The following is a 21,348-nucleotide window of genomic DNA, read 5'->3' as shown; positions in this document are numbered from 1 at the left end:
AAAACAATATAAAATTTAGAATACGAGCCATTAATGGCACAATGCCTGATTATCTGGTTTGTCCATCTTCAATAATTTCTTCCCACCTAGTACAGTCAAGCAGAATAGATACGTTCCAGGCCCCTCAATTATACATTACAGAATTATACAGAAACACAGTAACCTTTCCGCCAAAGTCATACCTATTTATCTACTCACATTTGCATGTTTTCAAACTGCTGTAACATCTGAACCTAGGTAAACTGCTATTTATTAAAACTATGAATAGAAAGAACCATACAGGATTTCAAACTACAATTTGATATTTTCCCAAACTACAAATTAAAAATAACAACAAAGCTTCTATGTTTGTTCATCACACAATATTGAAGTTAATTAAAAACTAAAGATTTTAAATAAATTAAAAGATTGTCTGCCTTGTTAAAAAAGAAATTAGTTGCCTGTAGTTAAATTCTATCCCAGGTCATTCTCAAATCAAGATATCTATACTGAACCATAATCTAAGCATAGATATTAATTTTGAAATAAAAAAAACCTCAGCTCTCATATATAAATTATCCTAATATATTTTTGAAAATAGATTTTAAAAGTAAATTAAAATTTAAATACAAAAGCATTAAATTTACTTTTGAATTGGATAATTGGATAGTTGGATAATTAAAGTATACAACTGAATTGCTATTGTAGATATATCAACTACTTTATGTTTATATCATTATTTAATCTTAAACATACAGTAAAAAGTAATCCTTGAGATTCTATCCTAATGTAACATTGGATTCAATAATACATGGACATTTTATATTGTGTAACTTTATTATCATTTACTTGGGACAAAATGTCTGTGTTAACTTTTAACATACTTACTAACACCTTTGTTTAAAAATAAATAATTTTCCCCAAAGCTACAAAACTATTAAAATCTTTATTAATACACTGCTTTGCACAAACATGACATTTTCTGTTCAGACATGGCCGTGGCTACACAGAATATTATGAGGCAAACACAGAAGCAGGCAATACATCACCTATAAGGAGAAAACGTGATTGTAGTTAATTTAATTCAAAACAAAATCACAAAAGGAGAAACTAAAGAAGTTCTGGATGTATTTTTTTTTTATTTTTTTTATTAAAACAAGGAGTTTTTTTAAAACAACATATTTTAATTTTTATAACTAGGCCGGGTTTAAGTTCTTATCTACCCTTATAATTTACATATTTATACCATTCTAATCTACATTCCACTGGTTAAAAGCTACAGTTATTAGTTATTATGCTTCCTCTGTCATGTGGCCAACCCTCTACAATAGCATTTCCTCAGTGATCCTGATATTTTTTCAGTCATTAAAAGCTTGGATATTTGCTCAGGCCTTTGATCAGGTTGACAGATAAATCCTTGTAAGATTATGGGAACATTCTATTTCTGTTTTATATGCATATACTGGGATGCATCATTTATCTTTATTATTTGGTGCTGATTCTATACAGTATCCAGAATCAAGCGGAATCAGTTTGTTTAAATCTATATACATAATAAATAAAACTTAATACATCATGGTAATGCAAAACAAACTAGATTACAGCATGTGTTTAAACTGCTTGTTAGCATTTGTTGTTTTTCTGGTGATTTTGTTTTGTGTTTCTACACCACCCATAGCCACATATATAAGGCTATGTAAATTTATCAAATAAATAAACCATATTTTGAGCTAATGTAATGTGTAATCTGCACTAATAGGGACAAGGCTACTATGGCTTGTTTAAATAAACTAAGATATGTGGATCCAGAAATTACTATTCAGTGAAATTCAAAAGAAAAGATACCAGACAGAAAGTACAGCTCCCACACTGATAATCTATCAGAGGCAGAAGATATAGTTCCTACACTGAGAATCTCTCAAGGACAGTGTTGATATTCATTTCCCCTGTACCAAAGAAAAAGAACTGAAAAAAGCTACCAAAGTTTTCTGGCAGGAATAGTCCAATAGACCAGCGTATTGGACCTTCTCAAGATGCCTCAAAATCAAAATTATCTGCCAGTCTACCTTGAAAAAAAATATTAAAATCCCACCAAACTATAGTGAGAACAGTAGAAAAATGTGTCCATATTAATTTTTAATCTGGCAAATACTGATAAATACAGACTATATAAACAAAAGCTTCCATAATTTTTGGAAAGAGAGAAAAAAGTTAAAGAAAAACTGCAATAGGCCGTTTTTTACTTAGCAAAAGTAAAATAAAATAAAGCAAAAATGGGTGTCAGCACCAGTGGTGACCAATTTGCACCCCAGTCTGGCTTGGGCCTTCTTCCCATGACTTCCATTCCTTAAAACAAGGAAAATCTTGGCACGACTGTGGAAGATGGGCCCCAGAGTAGCAGAGGAGGGAGGCAGGAAAGACAGAGCGCAGGACACTGAAAAACTCCTTTCCAGCTGCAAAAGGCCAAACGCAGCACCAGAAAAAAGAAGGCTTTTTTTCCTGAAGTTTTATCTCAAACTTCAATATGGACTCGCGCGTCTCCCTTGAGTTCAAATTCCAGGTCCCTCTGCCTTCCTCGCCGTTTATGTAAACAGCTCCCCCCCACCCACCCCCACCCCCAAAAATCCCATACATGCAAAGTCTTGAACAAAACCAGCCCAAGTACACTAAAGAGGCGTTTGATCAAAGCTGCGGCCAGGGGAGGGCGGTGGAAGTAGGCCCAAGAGTTTCAGCGCCTGCAACCCGCCTTCTCCAACCGAGTGCCCTCCAAAGGGTCGAAAAGCACAACTTTTTAGGGGTCGGGCATTCTGGGAAGTGTAGTTCCACATGAGGGAAGGAGGAGGGACGGACGTTTTCTTTCTCTCTGACTGACCAGGTACAAAGGAACAAGGGAAACCCCTGTCGTCCATCTCCCTCCCGAAACCCACCGGCCCAGCTGGGGCCAAGTATGTAAGCTGGAGGCCTTACCGGGCGGCGAGGGCGCCCCGTCGTGTTGGGAATCCTGGAAGTGGACTTGGCGGAGGCTCCCCGCGCCGGGGACGGCGCTCCACAGGCGGTTGGCGGTACCCCTCAGCAGGCGGCTACTCTTGCCCGTGAAGGTGGTGAGGTACTCCATGGGGGCTCGGGTGACCGTGCTCCTGAGTTAGGAAGCGGAACGAGTTCGGGAACTACCGCGCTACGCGGGCCGTACGAGGCACCCTCATCGCGGGCTAAGAAGCCGAGCTCGGAGCGGAAACGGAGAGCGGCGGGGCCGGGGGAGGGGAAAAAAAAACTTAGGCAAAAGTTGGGGCTGACGCCGCCTCAGGTCTCCGGCGCTGAACGGAACCGAGCGGCGCGGCTACGGTGGGTGTGGCTGGAAGGAGGCGCCGCGAGGCCTCTGCCCGCCTCCCTCGAATTTATGAGCGAAGATTCCCCGCAGGGTTGGACGCGCGCGTGGGTGAAGGTGAGGAGTCTTGCACGCGCCTCCCTCTCTCTCACGCACCCTTAGGAGGTGACTAGACACGTGCGTGGAGGAAGGTGAGGACTTGCACGCACCTCGTTCACTCTGTTTCTCTCTTCCTCTTTTTCTCTCTCTCACATACACACATAAACACCACACCAACGCACACGCACGCCCTCCCCTTAGGAGGCGACGCTCTTCTCTCCCGGCACTTATGGCTTGTGAATTTCCTACTGTGCCTGGAGTTGCGGGAATTAAGATATCTCAAAAAAGTAAATCCTGGAAGAAGGAAACCTTCTTTTGTGAAACTGGTAAGGAAACCTCTTCAGCCTCCAGGAGTTGGGAGAAAGCGTTTGACCTGAACAAAGACACTGCCCAAAGAAAGATGGCACTTTCTCCCCATCTCTCTCGCTGAAATAAAAGGCATGCCCAAAATGGTAAATTAGGTATTTTCATTAGGATGTATCAGGTCGATTTAGAAGCGTTTTTTAAAGTGATAGACATCCTATCTGATTTACCGAGTGTATGCCTCACTTCCACAAAATTCACTGTCTTGTCAACTAAAGCTTACATTGCAAGTAGATAACTGAAAGAAAATATGTTCAATTAACATTTTGGGGCACTTTTATTATGTTCAGCATGTTTATGTAACTGCACCTTCCTAAGAATGTGATTCTCTGTGTGCTTACTCAAAAGTAAAAGTGAATTTGGTCAACCTTTAAGTATTGTACACTGAAGCTCTGGGCTAGGGCTTAGAGGTATGCTGCTATATGCCAAAAGATTCATATAAATAGTTTAAAAGCTTAGCAGCCTTTAAGATAAATTTGAAGGGAGTTAAAGAAGTAAGAGAAGAAGCAAGTTATTTGTGTAATAGTTGAAAGAACCTACAGTTTTAAGAGATCGTCCAGAACTAGGTGCTAAAATCAAGGAGTTCATTGCTATCTTTTAGAGCCATCAGTAAATGTTAGGGGGAGATGTAATGGGTTGTTCCTTATGAAAAAAGAATGCAGGACTATACAGATTTTTTTTTAATATAGGTTATATTCCACCAACATAGAATAAAATGCCAGGCAAAACTGTATTAATGGGATACTACACTTCTTTGAACTACATGCAGAAAATAACAGTAATAATTGATTTTAGCATAACTGCTAAATTACATAAAAAACAATAATGAAGTATAAAATTTTAATGTGGATGGGAGAGTATTCTCCAATACAGTAAATCAATATAATCAGTACAGTAATTTAGGATTGAAGTAGGATTGTCCCCAAACTCATAAAGCTGTTTTGATTTAAATGAGAAGAAGCCCTGTATACATGCAAGACAACTATTTTAGAACTAAATATAGTCTTTCACACTTAACTCTCAACACCCTACTACAGTGCCTCAAGAAAATCAAACACATAAAAATAGAAGATGAAAATATGGTTGCATTTGGTATGGTGGCACTCTTTATATCCATAGATCCAAAACTAGTGAAAGAATCCATGGCATCAGTAGTACACAACGCACCCAATTTATCAAAAGGTGCCTGACCACTCAACCCACTAGCAGAACCAATGCAAACCATGAAAAGGAAAACTATATATCAAAACTTCCAACTGACTATCAATTACATGGCATCACCATAGAACACAAATCAATTAGAGCATCTTAAGCCAAAAAACCCAAGAATCGCTACAACATGCAATATGGGAACTGTAACAGCCATTACATAGGACAGGCAGGCAGAAGACTACCAGAGCACATCCATGAACACCAATGAGCAGACTCAAGACATGATGAGATTCAAGACATTAATCTCACATCACAAAAACAAACTCAGCCATAGTTTCAGCTGGGAATCCGAGCATCCTAGATCAAGCTAAATCCCAAAATGCCAGGGAATTCCTGGAAGTCTGGCAGTCAGACTAACACAATTGCTTTGGTTTTTCAACTCCACCATGCCAGCTCACATTTTATGTAAATTTATCACATAGCACAAGGCACATTCACAGCAGGTGGAGACCAAGGAATCAAGCTTTGTTGCTTTGTTCCTGTGTACAATGTCTATGCATTTACAAAGATTTGGGATTTGCTCTAGCTGCCATTTTGATTATGTGTCCCCCCCCCCATCCCACCAGTGATGGCTTTGGTTAGTCAATCTTTGGCTAATTTCAAGACATAAATGGGATGAAGAGAATTTCATGGTTATAGACTAGATTGGAAATACAAAGGAAAAACAATGACAAGCCACTTAATTAACAGTGAGGCTGTCTTAACAATTATTATTGTAATACAGAGATTTGCATCATCTTCCAAAACAAAAAAATGAAGAATGACAGAGCACAAAATAATGAATGGGGCTAAGAGAAAAACAAGGCCATTTAATTCAAATGTAATTCAAATTGCTACAGTACATATAATTTTAATTTAAAATTCAAATGAAATTTAAAAGCAGAATATGATTTCCCTCCATATATTTAATATTTTTCTTCTGTCATAATAGTGTTTATAATTAGGCAGATCATTTGAAGGCCTTGAGGCAATACATGTAGCCCTGGAGTTAAGGTTGTGCACTTCTTTAAAACTCCTTATAGAAGAAAAGGAAGATGGGTGTAAATACTAAAGAGGTGTACCAGCAAGGAGTTAGTATCTGGTCAGAAGGAAGTAAAGTTCAAAGCACAAAAGGAATTTATGCTCATAAAGGAAGTTAACAGCAACAAAAGAGGATAGGGTTTATTTATATCGGTATCAAAGGAAGAAGGCGACGGTTTCACTTCTTGGAAAAAATGATATGGTGATATTTCCTTTTCTGCAAAGGGGAACTGCGCTAAAATCGACCCAAGTACAACTGACACAATGAGAAAAGGCCAGCTCAAAATAAGTTAAGAGATGGTTACAGAGCTACTATAACAAAGTTTCAGTCTCAAGCCTATTTTCAGTCACATCTCAGAGTCTTGGAGGAACATAACGTATCATCTTGAAAGCTCCTTCTATGTTCTTTGAAAATTGTTAGAGAAGGAATGGCTTGGGACAAATCAGAATGGGCTCAGCCAAGCCAAACCAATATCCATTTTTAAGAGTGACTACACAATAGACATAATGCACTTTTATTTCTGCAAAGCATTTGTCATCTCCAAAGAGATTCTAGTAGAGAAGATGGCAAAATGTGAGGTAGACCATATTATTAGAAGGATTCAGAACTGGTTGCAGATGACATAAAAATAGGACAATAGCAAATAACTTAGGAGAAAGTAAGATTAGAAAGAACTTATTAACCTGGAACAGTGCAGTAAGTTGAATGTCAGACGCAGGGACAAATGCAAAACCCTTTATTTGGATAGAAAAATCATGAATATAGGATGGATTGGTGTGAAGAATATCTGGGTGGTTTAGTGATTACAAGTGTGATGCAGTAGAAAGGAAGGACAGAAGGGAATTAAGAAGATGCAGCATAGGCTGCCACTCAAAATTACAGCAGGTTTAAGAGAATTAATTGTATCTCTCTATTTTGCATTGGTCATATCATACCCAGGGTATTCTGTGCTGTTTTAAGCACTGTATTTAAGAATGATGCTGACAATTGGAACATTCAAAGGAGAACAACCAAAATGCTAAGAAGCCAGGTAGAAAAAAAAACTTATAAGGAATGATTGAAAATTTAGCTTAAAGAAGAGAGAACTGGAAATAAATGTGAGAGCTACCTTCAAGTATCTGAAGGACTGTCAAGACGGTGTTCAGTGTTAATCATAAGGTAAAATAAAAACAGTGAATAGAAATTCCAAGGATTATGAATGGGCATCAGGAAGAATTTTCTAACAGAAGGGCTGTTCAAAACAGTGGTGCAGTCTACTTAGCCAGAAGTGTTTAAACAGGTTGGATTGCTTATCCACTGGAAATACTGTACTAGCGGATGTTTTCACTGAACAGGGATTGGATTACAATCTTACAACCCATATTCTGTGATTGTATAATTTATATAATTAGGGGGATCAGACATACCCTGCCTAAATCTGGAGGATAATTAGATAGAAACAAAGAGTTTTGTATGTCTCTCCTGTCATTTCCTGGTAATTTTGTTGTTTAAAGCCAAGATCTGGTCACCTTTTTATTATACACAGAGCTTTAGTGTGGGATAATGAACTAATTTTGGCTTGTATGGCTCATGCATGCTGATAGGTGAAAAATCAGCTTTTCCTATACTGCTGTTGGTGGCTGAATAAGACTCACCCAAGCAAGAGTCCTCTGTGGCCAATGTAGCCTATTTTAAGGAAAAACTACAAGAAGGAATGCAAATGAGTCAAATTATTCTACAAGACTATTCATCATGACTTGGAAATGTTTATAATATAGTACTATTTGAATTATGGGTTCCTTGCAATGTATATTGATACATATATAGCTACCATCTCTGGGTTACAAAAAGCGTCAGCACAAGATACGATACATATAAAAAACTGCAAAATCTCCACAAAATCAAGTCACTGCGCCTAATGTGCCACCTGGTGTCAAAATGCCTGTCATTACAAGTCAAAATCAAATGAATGCAATTATTCAATCATTCACATCAAACCTTAATTCTGTACCAATCTTCGGCGGGCCGGATTAAAAAGTCCAACGGGCTGGATGTGGTCCGCAGGCCGTAGTTTGCTCACCCCTGTCCTAGAAGATAGGCTCAAGATCCAGATGGATCTTGACAGACTTGAACACTGGGTCCTATCTAACAAAATGAAATTCAATGTAGAGAAAAGTAAAATATTACACTTAGGCAAGAAAAACCAAAACTACACATATAGACTGGGTGAAAGCAGGCTTAATAGCAGTAACTGAGACAGATCTTGGAGCCTTAGCGGACAATCAGTTAAATATAAGCCAGCAGTGTGTGGCAGCAGCCAAAAAGGCTAATGCAATCCTAAATTACATTAACAGAGGGATACAATCAAGATCAAGTGAGGTACTAATGCCACTCCATAAAACCCTAGTGACACCACATTTTAGAGTACTGTATCCAATTTTGGTCACCACACCATAAAAAGATGATGGGACTCTAGAAAGAATGCAGAGAAGAGCAACCAGGATGATTAGGGGACTGGAGACTAAAACATGAATGGTTACAGGAACTGGGCATGGCTAATCCAGTGAAGAGAAGGACCAGGGTAGACATGATAGCAGCTTTCCAATATTTGTGGGGTTAAGATAGAGAGGAAGGGGTCAAGCTATTTTCCAAGGCATCTGAAGGCCAGACAAGGAATAATGGTTGGAAACTGATCAAGGAGAGATTCAACCTGGAAATAAGGAGAAATTTTCTGACAGAACAAATCAACCAATGGAACAGCTTGCCTTCAGAAGTTGTGGGAGCTTCATTGGAGGCTTTCAAGAAGAAACTGGACTGCCATCTGACAGAAATGGTATAGGGTCTCCTCTCCTGTTTGGGTGTGGGTGTTGGACTAGATGAATGATAGAACAAGGTCCCTTCCAATTCTGTTAATCTGTTAAATCAATCTCTATTAATATTAACATCTAGGGATGATAAATACTTTTGTACCTGGGATCAACTCATAATCAATTTAAATATTAATGTAGCCAGGGCTCCAGTTGCAGTTTTGATTTTTTGTAAAGCTGCTGTGAAAGGCAACTTATACCACCCACTCAAATACTTGATTAAACTGTTGGGCAATCCTTGAGTCATCATTTACTTTCAGATAAAATGGACAAAAAGTAACAAAATAAAATAATTGAGAAAGAGAAAAGAGTTGCTTTTAAAACAATAAAGATTTAGAAGAGAAAAAAGAAAAATCCCCAGAAAATATGTAATAATGACTGGTAATTACTTCATGGATAAATAAAGTGCCCATAAAAGTAAATTCCAATAGTAAATAGTTGGAATAATAGGGCAAAAAGCTTCAGTAGATGCAATTTGAGCTTTCTGAGAAATCTGTATGGACGTACTTCTGTTAAATAAGTTGTGATCCTTGTTTAGAGCACCCTTTCCAAATTACAGTGGCACTCTTGTGCCTAGGCAAACACGGCAAAGAAGACATATTAATTTGCTGCTGGTTAAATCTGAATTAGATCTTAAAATTGGAAAGTCATATATGACTGAAATTAGATCCATTTAGTCCTTTAACACCATGCACAGGTGGTACAAGGTGAAAAACCTACCCTTTTCTTGCAATGAATACATGTATCCGGAAAAACAGCAGCCCCAGGGTACCAGCATGCTGGCTAATGAGAAACTTTTAACGTTAAAAGCTACATAAAAAGTGGGGAGTTTTCCCCCTATGTGCAAGGCTTTTTACTAGAGAAAGTATTTTTATTATTTGTTTAAAAATACATATTTAATTGTGTAATATTGAGGTCTTTAACAAAAAATTTAGCATGATGAATGGATATCAAGTCTCCTGCCCAATCACAAGCTTATTTGTTTCTTAATTGTTTTCACAAAAAATATTCTCTTCACTCACATTAATTTCTTCTCAAATAAAAGAAAACTGGGCTGAGAGAAACATCCGCTCAGTTTGGTTCTGATATTTTAAACATCCTGGTTTAAAATCCCTTAATTCTAAATTGTCATTCTTTTGCACCTGACTACCACTGACTGCTTTTATTACTTCAGTAAAAAGAAAAAATAAATTCACAAGCCTATTTTTTGGTTTTTTTCCTTATAAAAGCTCAAATCGGTTGCCTCCCTGTGAATTAGACAATGATTGTATGTTTTTGATATATAACTCAAAATTCCATAGTATACACAGCACTCTCTTCCATACAAACACATGAATGACATTTAATAAATTTTTTAAGCTGTGCATGTCAAAATGTAATTTAACACAGATTTAAAGCGTCTTACAGAAAAAAACCCATCTTCTGGAATTCTTTCAACCTCTTAAAAAACCACTCTGTTCTGTGTCACATGACCAGAAAGTAAAAAGAAAAAAACTGAAAATTGAGATGGTGGCAGACTTCTGTGCTACTGTCCAATTCTTCCAAAGAAATGCAGTGGAGTTTATTCTGGAATATTTTTCTCTGCAACCTGCATCTTGAACTCAATCTTCCTTTCTGTCTTGCCAGTTTATTTACCCACATAAAATTTAGCCTCAGTTCTGTTTTCAAAGTGATCCTGCTGATAAAAAATTCTGATCTCTTTCACCAAATGCTTTCCAATATATTATACAGCTAATTTATAAAAAATAAAAATGAGGGACTCTCAATGAAAAAATCAGATAATTAGTTAATTCCACAAATCTTAGTTAAAAGAAATCCTATCTTAAACAGTGAATAAATGTAGCTATTGTAACATTTATAGTCTCCCATATCACATATATGACTCTAGGCAGCTCACAACAGTTAAAACAGTGCCAGCTTGGAGTTGTTTTGAAAAGAAAACTTGGTATGCTACTTTTGAGTTTTATGAAGAAAAGGCAGAATAAACGTATTATTAATAGTAATAGTTTCCATTTATGTCATATTGGCTCATTCTTTTAGATTACTCAGAAAACCAGAGTTCTAATTTATTTTATTTAAATAATTGATTTAGTTGCCTGTGCAATGCCCGGCATATAGTTGCTACTTAATGAGATGAAGACGTAGGGGAAGTCAAAATAATTATATTAGGAAAATATTATCTTGACTTCAGAGTTTTTTGTTTCCCAGGGTTCTACAGTAATATATAAAATACTGTACAGCTGTGCAGTATTACATTATGTAGATTGTTAGAAATCTGAAGATAAAAGACTGTGTCAACAATTGCCACATGCTCATTTTGCAAAATTGTATAATATGCCTTACTCTGAATATCTACAACATGAGTTGCAAACTATAAACAGTTAGTGTTGAACTTTTGAAAATGCCAATGTCAATAAACTACTGAAACAAATTACTTTTTGATAACTCTTTACCAATGCAAACTTCACTAAGATTTGGATCATTGCCTGGAACGCAAAACATCTCATATGTACATAAAAATACTTTTTTTATATTGGATGTGTCAGTAATAAGTCTTTTTTTTCCCCTTTTTGAAGGATATATGTGTGCCTTCAAGTCAGTCTTGACTCCGGATGACTACATGGACCTTCTTGGTAATACTTTGGGAACCCTTATCTGCTTCTATGTCTGAGAGAGACTGGACCAAAGTAAACATTATCAGCTTTGACAAAATCAACATCAGTCAATTGCAAAAGGAAGCGATTACATACTATGAGAACATCTTTAATATCATCAAATAACAACCATGAGTGGTTAGATGGATAAAAATGCCAAAACCAAACAATTGGCTGACCAAACCATAATAATAATAAATAATAATCATTATCTTCCAGTAGACTCACAGTTAAAGCCTGTTGGAAGAGGGATGAAAGAAAAGAGAGATCAAAGAAAGCCAAACCATATACAAAATTTTCAGACTACTTAATAAACATGTGTCTGAAATCTTTTGATTTTACCCAGAAGCAGGTAAAATCTTACTTCTCCTGGGCCTTAGAATGCCTTCTAACTAATCAGTAATAGTCAAGTTGGAAACTACTAGAGAATGGGAGGACTTGACAGGGAGAAGAATCAATTCATCTACCTCCAAGAAATCTAGAGATAGTTCAGGGTGCTTTTCAAATCCTGCAATTTATCAGAGGCTTGTGCATGATTTGGCAAATTTTTGCAAGTCTAGAAATATATAAGTAACACAATAATAATACTCCATCTCTGAGGGAGATGGGCAATTAAGAAGTTTGATATATAAACAAATAAAAGAAATGTTCCGAGGTACTAAGCCAACAGACCCAATCAAAATGGCTAAGGCTCCTCATAGCTTTAGAAATAATCTCGATAGGATTCCATGGCAGATATGGATGAATGTAAGTCTGCTGAAACTCTTTAAAAAATACAATAAAGCTTATGTAAAAATCTTAACCATCTAACAGTGACAAGATGGGTATCCTTGGGCAAACTTTAAAAACATATTTTGTTCCAGTTCTTATTTTCAGAGGAAAAATAATGTTGGAGGAAATATTGTACTCAAACAAATTCCTGAATAATGAACAGGAAGCTATACTCCAAAAAGCCTGTGGCTAAGATGAAAAAGTAAATGAGCCTTTGGTAAAGTGGATTAAAATAAAGAAATTGGGAAGGGGGATTGCTCTGAGATGCACATCCTTGGCTTTGAGGGAACAAATGTTCCCATAGGCCCCAAACCAAGCACCTCAGCTGTTTCTGGAATATGAGACAGTGTAATTGGTATTCATGTGGTAAAACCAATGGTGAGATTTTTTTTTAAAGATGTTAGGTGCAGGAGTATTAACACAAAATGTTACCCTGGATTGGCAGAAGACATGTTTTAGGGGCAGATCTTGTGTGGTTATTATCGCACTCTTTAAAAAGAAAAATCACAGCTGCTTTTATGAGCTAGTCATGGCAACAGCCATTTTTTTTTTTTGTATATCACTGCAGTAGCTGTACAACATTTTGTTTTCAGTGAACATTTGAAATGTATTCCCAAAGGCAAGATTTGCAGTGGCATCTGACATCTTGTCAAGTGGTGTTGGTGTACAGATAGTCATCGACTTATAACAGGTTTTTTTGTGGCTGTTCAGTTATAACGACTAAAAAAAAGTGACTTACAACTGTTTTTCACATTTATGACTGTTACACATTCCCATGGTGACATGATCAAAATTCAGGTGCTTGGCAACTGGCCTGTATTTATGACAGTTGCAGTTTCCTGGGATCACGTGATTACTTTTGGCAAACTTCTGGTTTAAGCAAAATCAGTGGGGAAACCAGATTCACTTAATGATATTAATTTAACTTCAGTGATGCACTTAACAACTGTGGCAAGAAAAGTCATTAAATGGATAAAAACTCATTTAATTGTCTTGCTTAGCAATAGAATTTGGGGCTCAACTGTAGTTATAAGTTGAGGGCTACCTATATTTAAATGATTAAAAAAAGTCCCGTGTACTATTTAGTAATCTATTAAGAATAAAGAGTTTGTCCCAAAATATTGAAAATACTTTCCCTCTCCCTTTGGAATGATTTCCTTGCTCATTTTCACCTACCAAATCAAATTGTAACATTGATTGTATACCCCAATTCTTACTAAGTTTCCTGGTGAGTAAATTCTGTAGCTTTCATTGGGATTCTCACTTAAGCAAATATACACAGACTTGCAAAATTAAAAGTTTGTTAAAACAGCGGCAGTATTTTTAGAAAAGCAGATCAAACATACCTTTCACTTGTGACCAGGACATTGCTGTTGATATCTTCAGAAAAACAAACAATAAATGCTGAATATATGAATGTTTAGCAGAAGTCGGTTCTACTTGGTAATTGTTTGGGCTCCAGGCTGCAAACAAAATGATTTTGCTGCTATCGTATATCTCCTGTTCACATGAAGTGCTTTAAAGTGTGGGGTGTCCGTTTCCTTTTTAGGAAACAGGCTTTCTGAACTTTAATGATTCAGTCACCCCACAGGACTAACTCCAACATTAGCCACAGGAAACACGTTGTGGTTACAGAACAAACTGAATTAGTTACAGTTAGTTCTATAATGCATTAGGGCATCAAACTCTGCTGAGATGCATTACTAATATGAACATCTATCTTGAAAAAGCAAAACAGTACCCTGCTTGTTTTAATAATTAAAGGACATGTCTCAGCATTAGTACTAATCTGAAATTCAGTCTCTGCAGTTTTCTGGATGCAGAACAGGACGAAAGCATTGGTATGCATTCATCTAACTTCATCCAATGAAAAGAGTAGCAAAATACTAAGTTGGGTATTTCCATTCAGAAACTGGTTTGGAGTTCATCACAAACAAAAATGAGCTAACTTTATTTTTGCTTCAGCAGGATGCTATTCCAAAGAATAACATCTGACATTCCAATAAATACATAAACAGCAGCCAAGGTAACTAAAACTGTCTGAAACATCAACAAAATCATCCCAGAGGTTCTGTCATATATTGCAGCCCTCATGCCCTGTGGCAGAACCGGGTTTTCAAAGCCATTCCAACGCATTCAATCATATCAGTAATAGATTGCATGCATTCAGAATGTCTCCCGATTCTTCCCCAAATCTGGTTCTTCCATTATGACCATTTAGAGTAGTAATAACATGTAAAAGTCACTAATGTATGAAATCCTGCATTCATATATACCCATAGCAGTATAGATGACACCAATGCATACTGTGTCTTCCCCTTCAGATCCCAATACAGTATCTACCTGTCAAATCTTCATTCAGATCTATTAAATTCTTCCATTTTAATTTCATACATTTTCTTTCATTTCATCTGTTAACTCATACTCATTACCATTTGCTTCTTTTTCACTCTAGATCACAGTTTTCCAAATGTTTGGCACATTTTAACCAGGATGCCAAGGAATCACTGCCCTGTTTTTCTCCCAGAATGCTCATTCTATTCTATGCAATCCTGGATGTCCAATTTAGAGATTGTGTTTCAAGCGAATGTATGGTTGTCCACACCAACTATGAGGAATGTGCAGTGCATTGTCACATGGTCAGAATAATTCAGTGCCACAGACTGCAAGATTTAGGGAAACAAAATTATTATTTTTTAAATACCACTCTCTATATCTCCAAGGGCAATGTATGCTAATTTCATGTTTACCAGTTCTTTCTAAGCTTTTAAAATTTTAAAAATTTATTGCGATAACAGCCCATTTATATTGAAAATGGGCTGTTATCGCAATAAATTTTTTTTGCTAATTGAATTTTGGCAGCATCTCCATGAACATTGATACTGCGTTATTTGAACAACTCCCCCTAAAATACCTTATTAGTCCATAGATATGCAGGGGGGGGGGGGCAAAGAGAAAGAAAGCAGTAAGAAAGAGACTTGAGTCTTGATTGGCAACAAAATGCTCCGATAATATCTCCTCATCTTGCAAGATTCAATCTGGGTCAGTCACCAAGACTAGAGGTTTAGACTTTCCAGTTCTTGGACTTGTGCTGGAGCCCTTCCTCAGGGAACTTCTCTCTACTGGAATCTGTGCTTTGGGGTATTCCATGCCTCATATTTATGTGGTGTCTTCCTATTGGTTTCCTTCCAAGTTCCTGGTTCCTAAGTACCTGATACGCTGGTGGTATATCAGCATTCCTGTTAACTGACAAGGGACCCATTTCCCAGATTTGAATCATTTCCCTTGCTACCTTTGTACCTGCATGGTCAACAATCTTAGTAGCTGCGAAATTTAATGCATCGTCTTCTTCATTGCAATGTGAGACGAGTTTGGGTGTCTTCGTCTGATCTCTCGCTTGTGTTCTTGCAGTCCGATGGTTAGCTTTCTCCCCATCCTACATAATCACAGGAGCAATTGGTACTTTATATAGCAAAATATTTTAGTTCCTCCTTCCCACTAAAAGTGTTTGGACTACTGGTCTCTCAAGACGAAAGATTTTAGGTAATATTTCAAAATACAAATGGGAGAGTTGAAAGAGATAAAAATATCAACTGGAAAGAAATAGGTCTGTTGGACTAAATGAGACTTGCAACACCATTGTTGCCTTCTCAACAGAAAGCCGTTCAAAACTGGTACTTTGATTGCTTTAAGTTACCAGAGCTGATGTGCTATGTTTGTGTTGCTGTCAAATTGGGAATTTGGACTAAAGGCAGCTCATGGAGACAGAAAGACTGCAGATCCCTTCCATGATCAATTGCCAGACACTTTATTATGGCAACTGCTAGCCAATGGATCCTTTCTGAATGGTTTTGAACTACGTCCAAGGTCCTGAAAAGACAGTTTGGATAATCTCTGCTTGAAGTCCTCTAGAGAAGGAGAGTCTCAGGAAATTGATCCCAATAACAACAATAAAGTTTTCAACAACAAAGTTTTCTTCTAATGTTAAGTCATCTTATATTTTTATTTATCAAATTTTGAAACCGTCCACCTCAGTCACAGAGGGACTTTCATAACTTCTAGTATAACATTCTGAACAGCATTAAGTGTATGAAAAAGATATTCTGACCTTTAAGGTAATTAAAACAAATCTTTTTTGTTCACTACGTATGTTGAACTGTGATTACTTATGTTTTTACTGTGTTGTATGAGCTTCAATCTATAATTGTGTCAATCAAGGTGGCTACCTTACTAAGATATAATGTATGTTGACTAAATTGTAATGCATGCCTCAAAATAAAAGTTACACTAAAGTTAAAAATTGTCAGATCCGTGTATCTGTCATTTCTTCAGTGGAAGAAGAAAAGGGGCGGGGGGGGGGAGGCTGATAAAGAAATCCTTTCTTGACATAACCTGAATATATTTAATCTTATATCGAATTTGTATAACCCACACATGATACAATGGAGGGAGAAAAGCCAGATGGCCAGAACTATCACCTCTGAGAGGCATAACCAGGAGATGAGAAGATCATAAAAATTCCACAGTGAGAGGTGTCTTGGGAATCTCTTGAATAGTTCGTTCTAAAAGGGGGGGGGAATTAGGTATGCCCTGGGAAACTGTGAAAAAGATCGTTCCTTACAAAAGGGGTGGGGAGGAATTAACATACTGGCTTTTGTTTCACTACATACACATCGAGATAAGGGGAGGGGTTCTAAACTCTCTTATGCCTGAGAGACCTCAGACGCTGCTTTGAACTCCTACAGGAATTGTCTCGTCTCAATAAAGGATTCCTTTTTGATACATTTTAATACGTTTTCAGAAGTTCATTCTAGTTGAATGAATGGGAAAAGTTCTGTAGCCTGACAACAATGTTAAACTTAACATAGTTTAAGAAACAAAAAATATTTATATTTTGCATTTGTGAACCATTTATTTCTCTCAGAGAAAATATCCAATTTTCTTTCCAAACCCCAGCAAAAAATAATAAATCTTAATTTTAAGTATAGAATAAGACGTGTTTATTTTGTATCAGTGTCCTGCTCTCTATAGCTAGTGTCCTCCTCCAAAATATCCATACCAATATCCAGCCATCAAAAAGTTCAAATCCATTTATTGCCCTTTATAATTTAAGGCTTAGCAGGTACAGCAATGCAAATCCAGCCAATTGTGGATTTGTGTGCTGGTGGGGATAATGTTCTATCAGTACACTTCTAAATTATTTGATGTGTTAAAAAATATCAGTTTCTAATGACTGTCTTCTGAAGGAAACTGTCTGAATTAAATCATGTTCTCAACACTTTTGAAGATGTAGTACATTTAATTGCACCCTGAGTTCAACTATATATATCTGAAAACAGTGACACTGGGAAAGCTAATTTGAAGTACGTTTAATAGAAATTGAATAGTAAAGTAAATTTCAAATAGCATCTACAATTTCAGAAATGCTTTTTATATTGGGTTTTTTTTTAATCATCCCTTGTAGTTCATATGCCCTCTTAAGTTAGATTCTGTTATAATTCTGGCAGGACAATTGTTAAAGCAGTTGGAAGAACTGTCACACAGAAACAAACAGGTAAATAAACCCTTCAGAAATTAATTGTAATCTGAAAACAGACCTGCTCAGTTTTAATTATATTTTGATTAATTTCTATACTATTGCTTTTACTTTTAAATATTGATAGATGCTAAATTGAAGGACAGAACATTGTGCATAAAATAACAATTTAAAAATAGAAGACATTTACAGTAATAAAAGGAAGGTAACATTTACATGAACACATAAACTCAATTCTGTTATCAGATATCTTGTTTGATTTCTTTTTAAAAAATCCCTTAGCACTGAGAAGTTAAAAAGAATTTTTTTTTCTTATTTTGCTTTGTTCCACGCAGTTAATGACTGCTGTGAATATGGAACAAAGTCAGAATTGTCTATAATAGTAGGCATACAGTAACATCTTTATAATAAATTACCCAGACTGAATAAGCTTACTGATCATACAAAAAACTTACATATCTGTATCATTTAAAATCAAGGTCAATTTTTATGTATTGTATTCCTTACCAATTGCACTAAACCACAGTTTGCTTTTGTATTGTCTCTTGGATAGACCCCACTTGGCTTCACCATTCACTACTCCAGTGGCCATGTTCATACAACACAATTAACCTATTAACAAAGATTTACTAATTATGATCTCAGAGTTCATGAAAAAGGCTAAACCAAAAGTTAACCATAGCTAAATGAATGGTGTGAATCAAAATATTTTCAAACATAAATAAAGATTATAATATGCCTTTTATTGAATATTCAATGGATGAATTAGTTGAACATTAGAGTGTTAATAATTTTAATAAGCATTGTACATGGTATCAAAATATTGCCATGTTCGATACAGGTTTTACAACAATATAATAAATCTTCAAATACCAGGTAAACTTATAATTTTAAAACTCAATTATTTTAAAGTTGATTTAATTATGGGCTCAACTTTCTGATGAATTAACCTTAATTAACTTGAAATGTTGAATTATAGCCACTGAAATGACTTCTAAATAGATAGATTTAGTTTTCATATTCTTAGGTTGCTACGTGTTATATCAGAACACACAAGTATTACTAGTAATGAGATAGTTACAAATCTGAGGGATTAACTGATTAATCACAAGCCTGAGAAAATGAGCTTCCGGCACTAAATACAAATAGGATTATTTTCCCACCTCTTTTTAAAAATAAATAGCAACAGTACATTTTGCTGCCCTCTTCCTATTCACTAAATAGAAAAATAAAAAGGGGCATAATCTTGTACACAGTGAAAATTAATTTCTATGACATCCAAAACTAAGTACTTAAGTTTAACACATAAATAATACATTAATAATAATAATTAATAATAATTTCACAGCCAGCCTTAACAGGAAGTATTTTAAATCAACATCTTTTATTTGGCTATAAGGTATAAAATGAAGCAAAACTAATGGCTAAACTAAAAGGAAAACAAGAATTTACAGGCTCCTATTTCTTATTCATGGCAGTTACACAATTTTGTGCTTGTGCCTAAAGCACATAACAACATTGCTGCTGATGAAACTCCACTGAAACAGAATTTCCCACACTTTCTAATCAGACAAAACCAGAGAAGAAACCCTCTTATCTCTCTTTCTCACACTCCCCTTTCTGATAAACCGATAAGTACATCAAAATTACAGAAATGTTATTTCTGTACATATTGTACACACATGCAGATATAGGTGATGCTTTCTGCTTCAGAACATGACCCCAGCTGAATTCTATGGCCCCCCATTTTCAACATTTTGTGAGCCAGAAAATACCAATGGGAATACAGTGGAACCTCAGGTCACGAACGTTCCTGTTTGTGAACAAATTGGGTAGCGAACAAGAAATCCACCTAATTTTTGAATCAGATCACAATTCAAAAATCAGATGGTGAACAAAATCAGCGTGGAAAGATTTCCTTTCCACACCAATTTCCCCTTTGCCACCATTTTTTTTGACTGCACACATGCGCAGTTGGTCGTGCTTCCGGACACAACCAAATCAGGTTGCAAGTTTCACTTGCGTGAAGCATCAGAATGCTCCCAATTAGTGAAAAAGTATATAATGCCGTAGTGAGTAGCCATGATAGTCTTATCTTTCACTGACTGATGTAATACTATTCCTTCAAGCACCATCCAATTTGATACTTCATCTTATGATACCAGATTGTACTTGCGATTGTAATTATTTCTGTCAAGACGTATTTCCATCCCAAATAGCTACTCAGCATCATTGTTTATTAGAAACACATGAAAAACAACAGAATAAATGCAGTTATCCCATTGTAGGCACCACACTTCAAAGAGAAGTGGAGGCTACAATCCTAACCATGCTGATTTTGGAATGAGTTCCATAAAAAAATGTGGGCCTGATTCCCAAATGAATAATTGAAAATCAAGTTATGTAGCTGTCATGTCTCCCCTAGAATAGTTCTCCTTGGAGAATCAACCTTGGGATTTAGCATCTTCCAGAAAGGAAATGTCTACAAAGCTCTACACATTAGTATGTGGGCTCTGAATCTTTTAAACAGCATTTGATTGTCATAAATTAATTCTTTCAAGCTAGTCTCATGGTTAACAGGAGATTTGAGTATGACTTTAAGAAATTGAGTATTATAAATTATTTGTACTTATAATCACCACTGAAATGATAAAAATTGTGTGCTAACTTACAGACTGTCACCCTCTACATCTGCTCCTTTGTTTCTTAGCTGTTGCTTCTGGAATTTGCATTTTATTCCAATTAAGCCTGATTAATTATCTTGTCAGGAAACCTGTCCTTGGTCTCTGGACTGATCTATAACTTTTATATGTCACGTTGTTACATTTCTCTGTAGTGTCTTAGTCTTACTTATATCTTGCTTTTATAAAATCAAGATCTAATTCTCTTGAATATTTTTACTTCCCGATAAGCATGAAAATATAATTTCCTAAGCATTTTTAACTGCAGGTGTTTTCATTGTGCCCAGTGGTGATTAGTTAAGTCTCATAGCAAGCACCTTTATAAAGGAAAGAAGGATGGTAGATAGATATGTTTCTGTGAATTTTAAGAGTAGAGTTCCATGAGTTTCAACTAAAATACAATTACATCTAATGACATTATTTTTTCTTACTTGTAAGGGAACAGAGATGGCACAGAACAGATGGCACATAGCAGATGCTTAATATCCAATCAATTTCCATATATCTGTATTCCATTCCTGTATCCATTTCATTTTACCAATAGATGCTTGTTTCCTTCTCCCTCCCCTCCCTCCTTTTTAAACTGTAGCTTTAAATCAGACAATTGTTTTAAAGAGTTTGCTCTAAACACTTCTATCACTTACTTTAGATTCATAACATATGCTACCTAACTATTCCACTTTGCTAACCATACTGTTAGCTAATAGATTGAATTCTTGTTTACTAGCTTTCCGCTGCAATGTCTTGACCTAACTATTGGAATTAATTTACAGAAGCAGTTAAGTATTGTGCCCAGCACGCTGAAATGAGAACCAGTTAAAAATTCTGCTCAGCTATGGAACTCAGAGTTCACATTTCACA

At 36.2% G+C, this 21,348-nt stretch overlaps 1 protein-coding gene and 1 long non-coding RNA gene across 18 annotated transcripts in view; one reads left to right on the top strand and one right to left on the bottom strand.

Moving 5' to 3' along the window:
• The window catches only part of OXR1 (oxidation resistance 1), a 221,115-nt gene that overhangs the window by 56,229 nt on the left and 143,538 nt on the right, over window positions 1–21,348 (bottom strand). The window contains exon 1 of one of the 17 annotated variants that reach the window (XM_087931627.1): window positions 2,947–3,318. The exons of 15 other annotated variants lie outside the window; for them this stretch is intronic. In XM_087931627.1, coding sequence (XP_087787753.1) covers window positions 2,947–3,094 — 148 coding nt within the window. In that variant the 5' untranslated portion in view covers window positions 3,095–3,318. Of the gene's footprint in view, window positions 1–2,946; window positions 3,319–21,348 lie in introns of those variants that run through there. One more of the 17 variants, XM_026703558.2, reaches the window with a different exon arrangement.
• On the top strand, window positions 3,356–15,027 carry LOC148126440 (uncharacterized). Its single transcript, XR_015743282.1, has 3 exons — window positions 3,356–3,729; window positions 11,422–11,478; window positions 14,726–15,027. It is a non-coding gene; the product is annotated as an uncharacterized LOC148126440 (long non-coding RNA).

This window comes from Pseudonaja textilis, chromosome 3, assembly GCF_049901715.1.
Source record: "Pseudonaja textilis isolate UNSWEBS1 chromosome 3, rPseTex1.2, whole genome shotgun sequence".
NCBI classification, from domain to species: Eukaryota; Metazoa; Chordata; class Lepidosauria; order Squamata; family Elapidae; genus Pseudonaja; species Pseudonaja textilis.
This window is presented reverse-complemented; position numbering and strand designations above follow the sequence as displayed.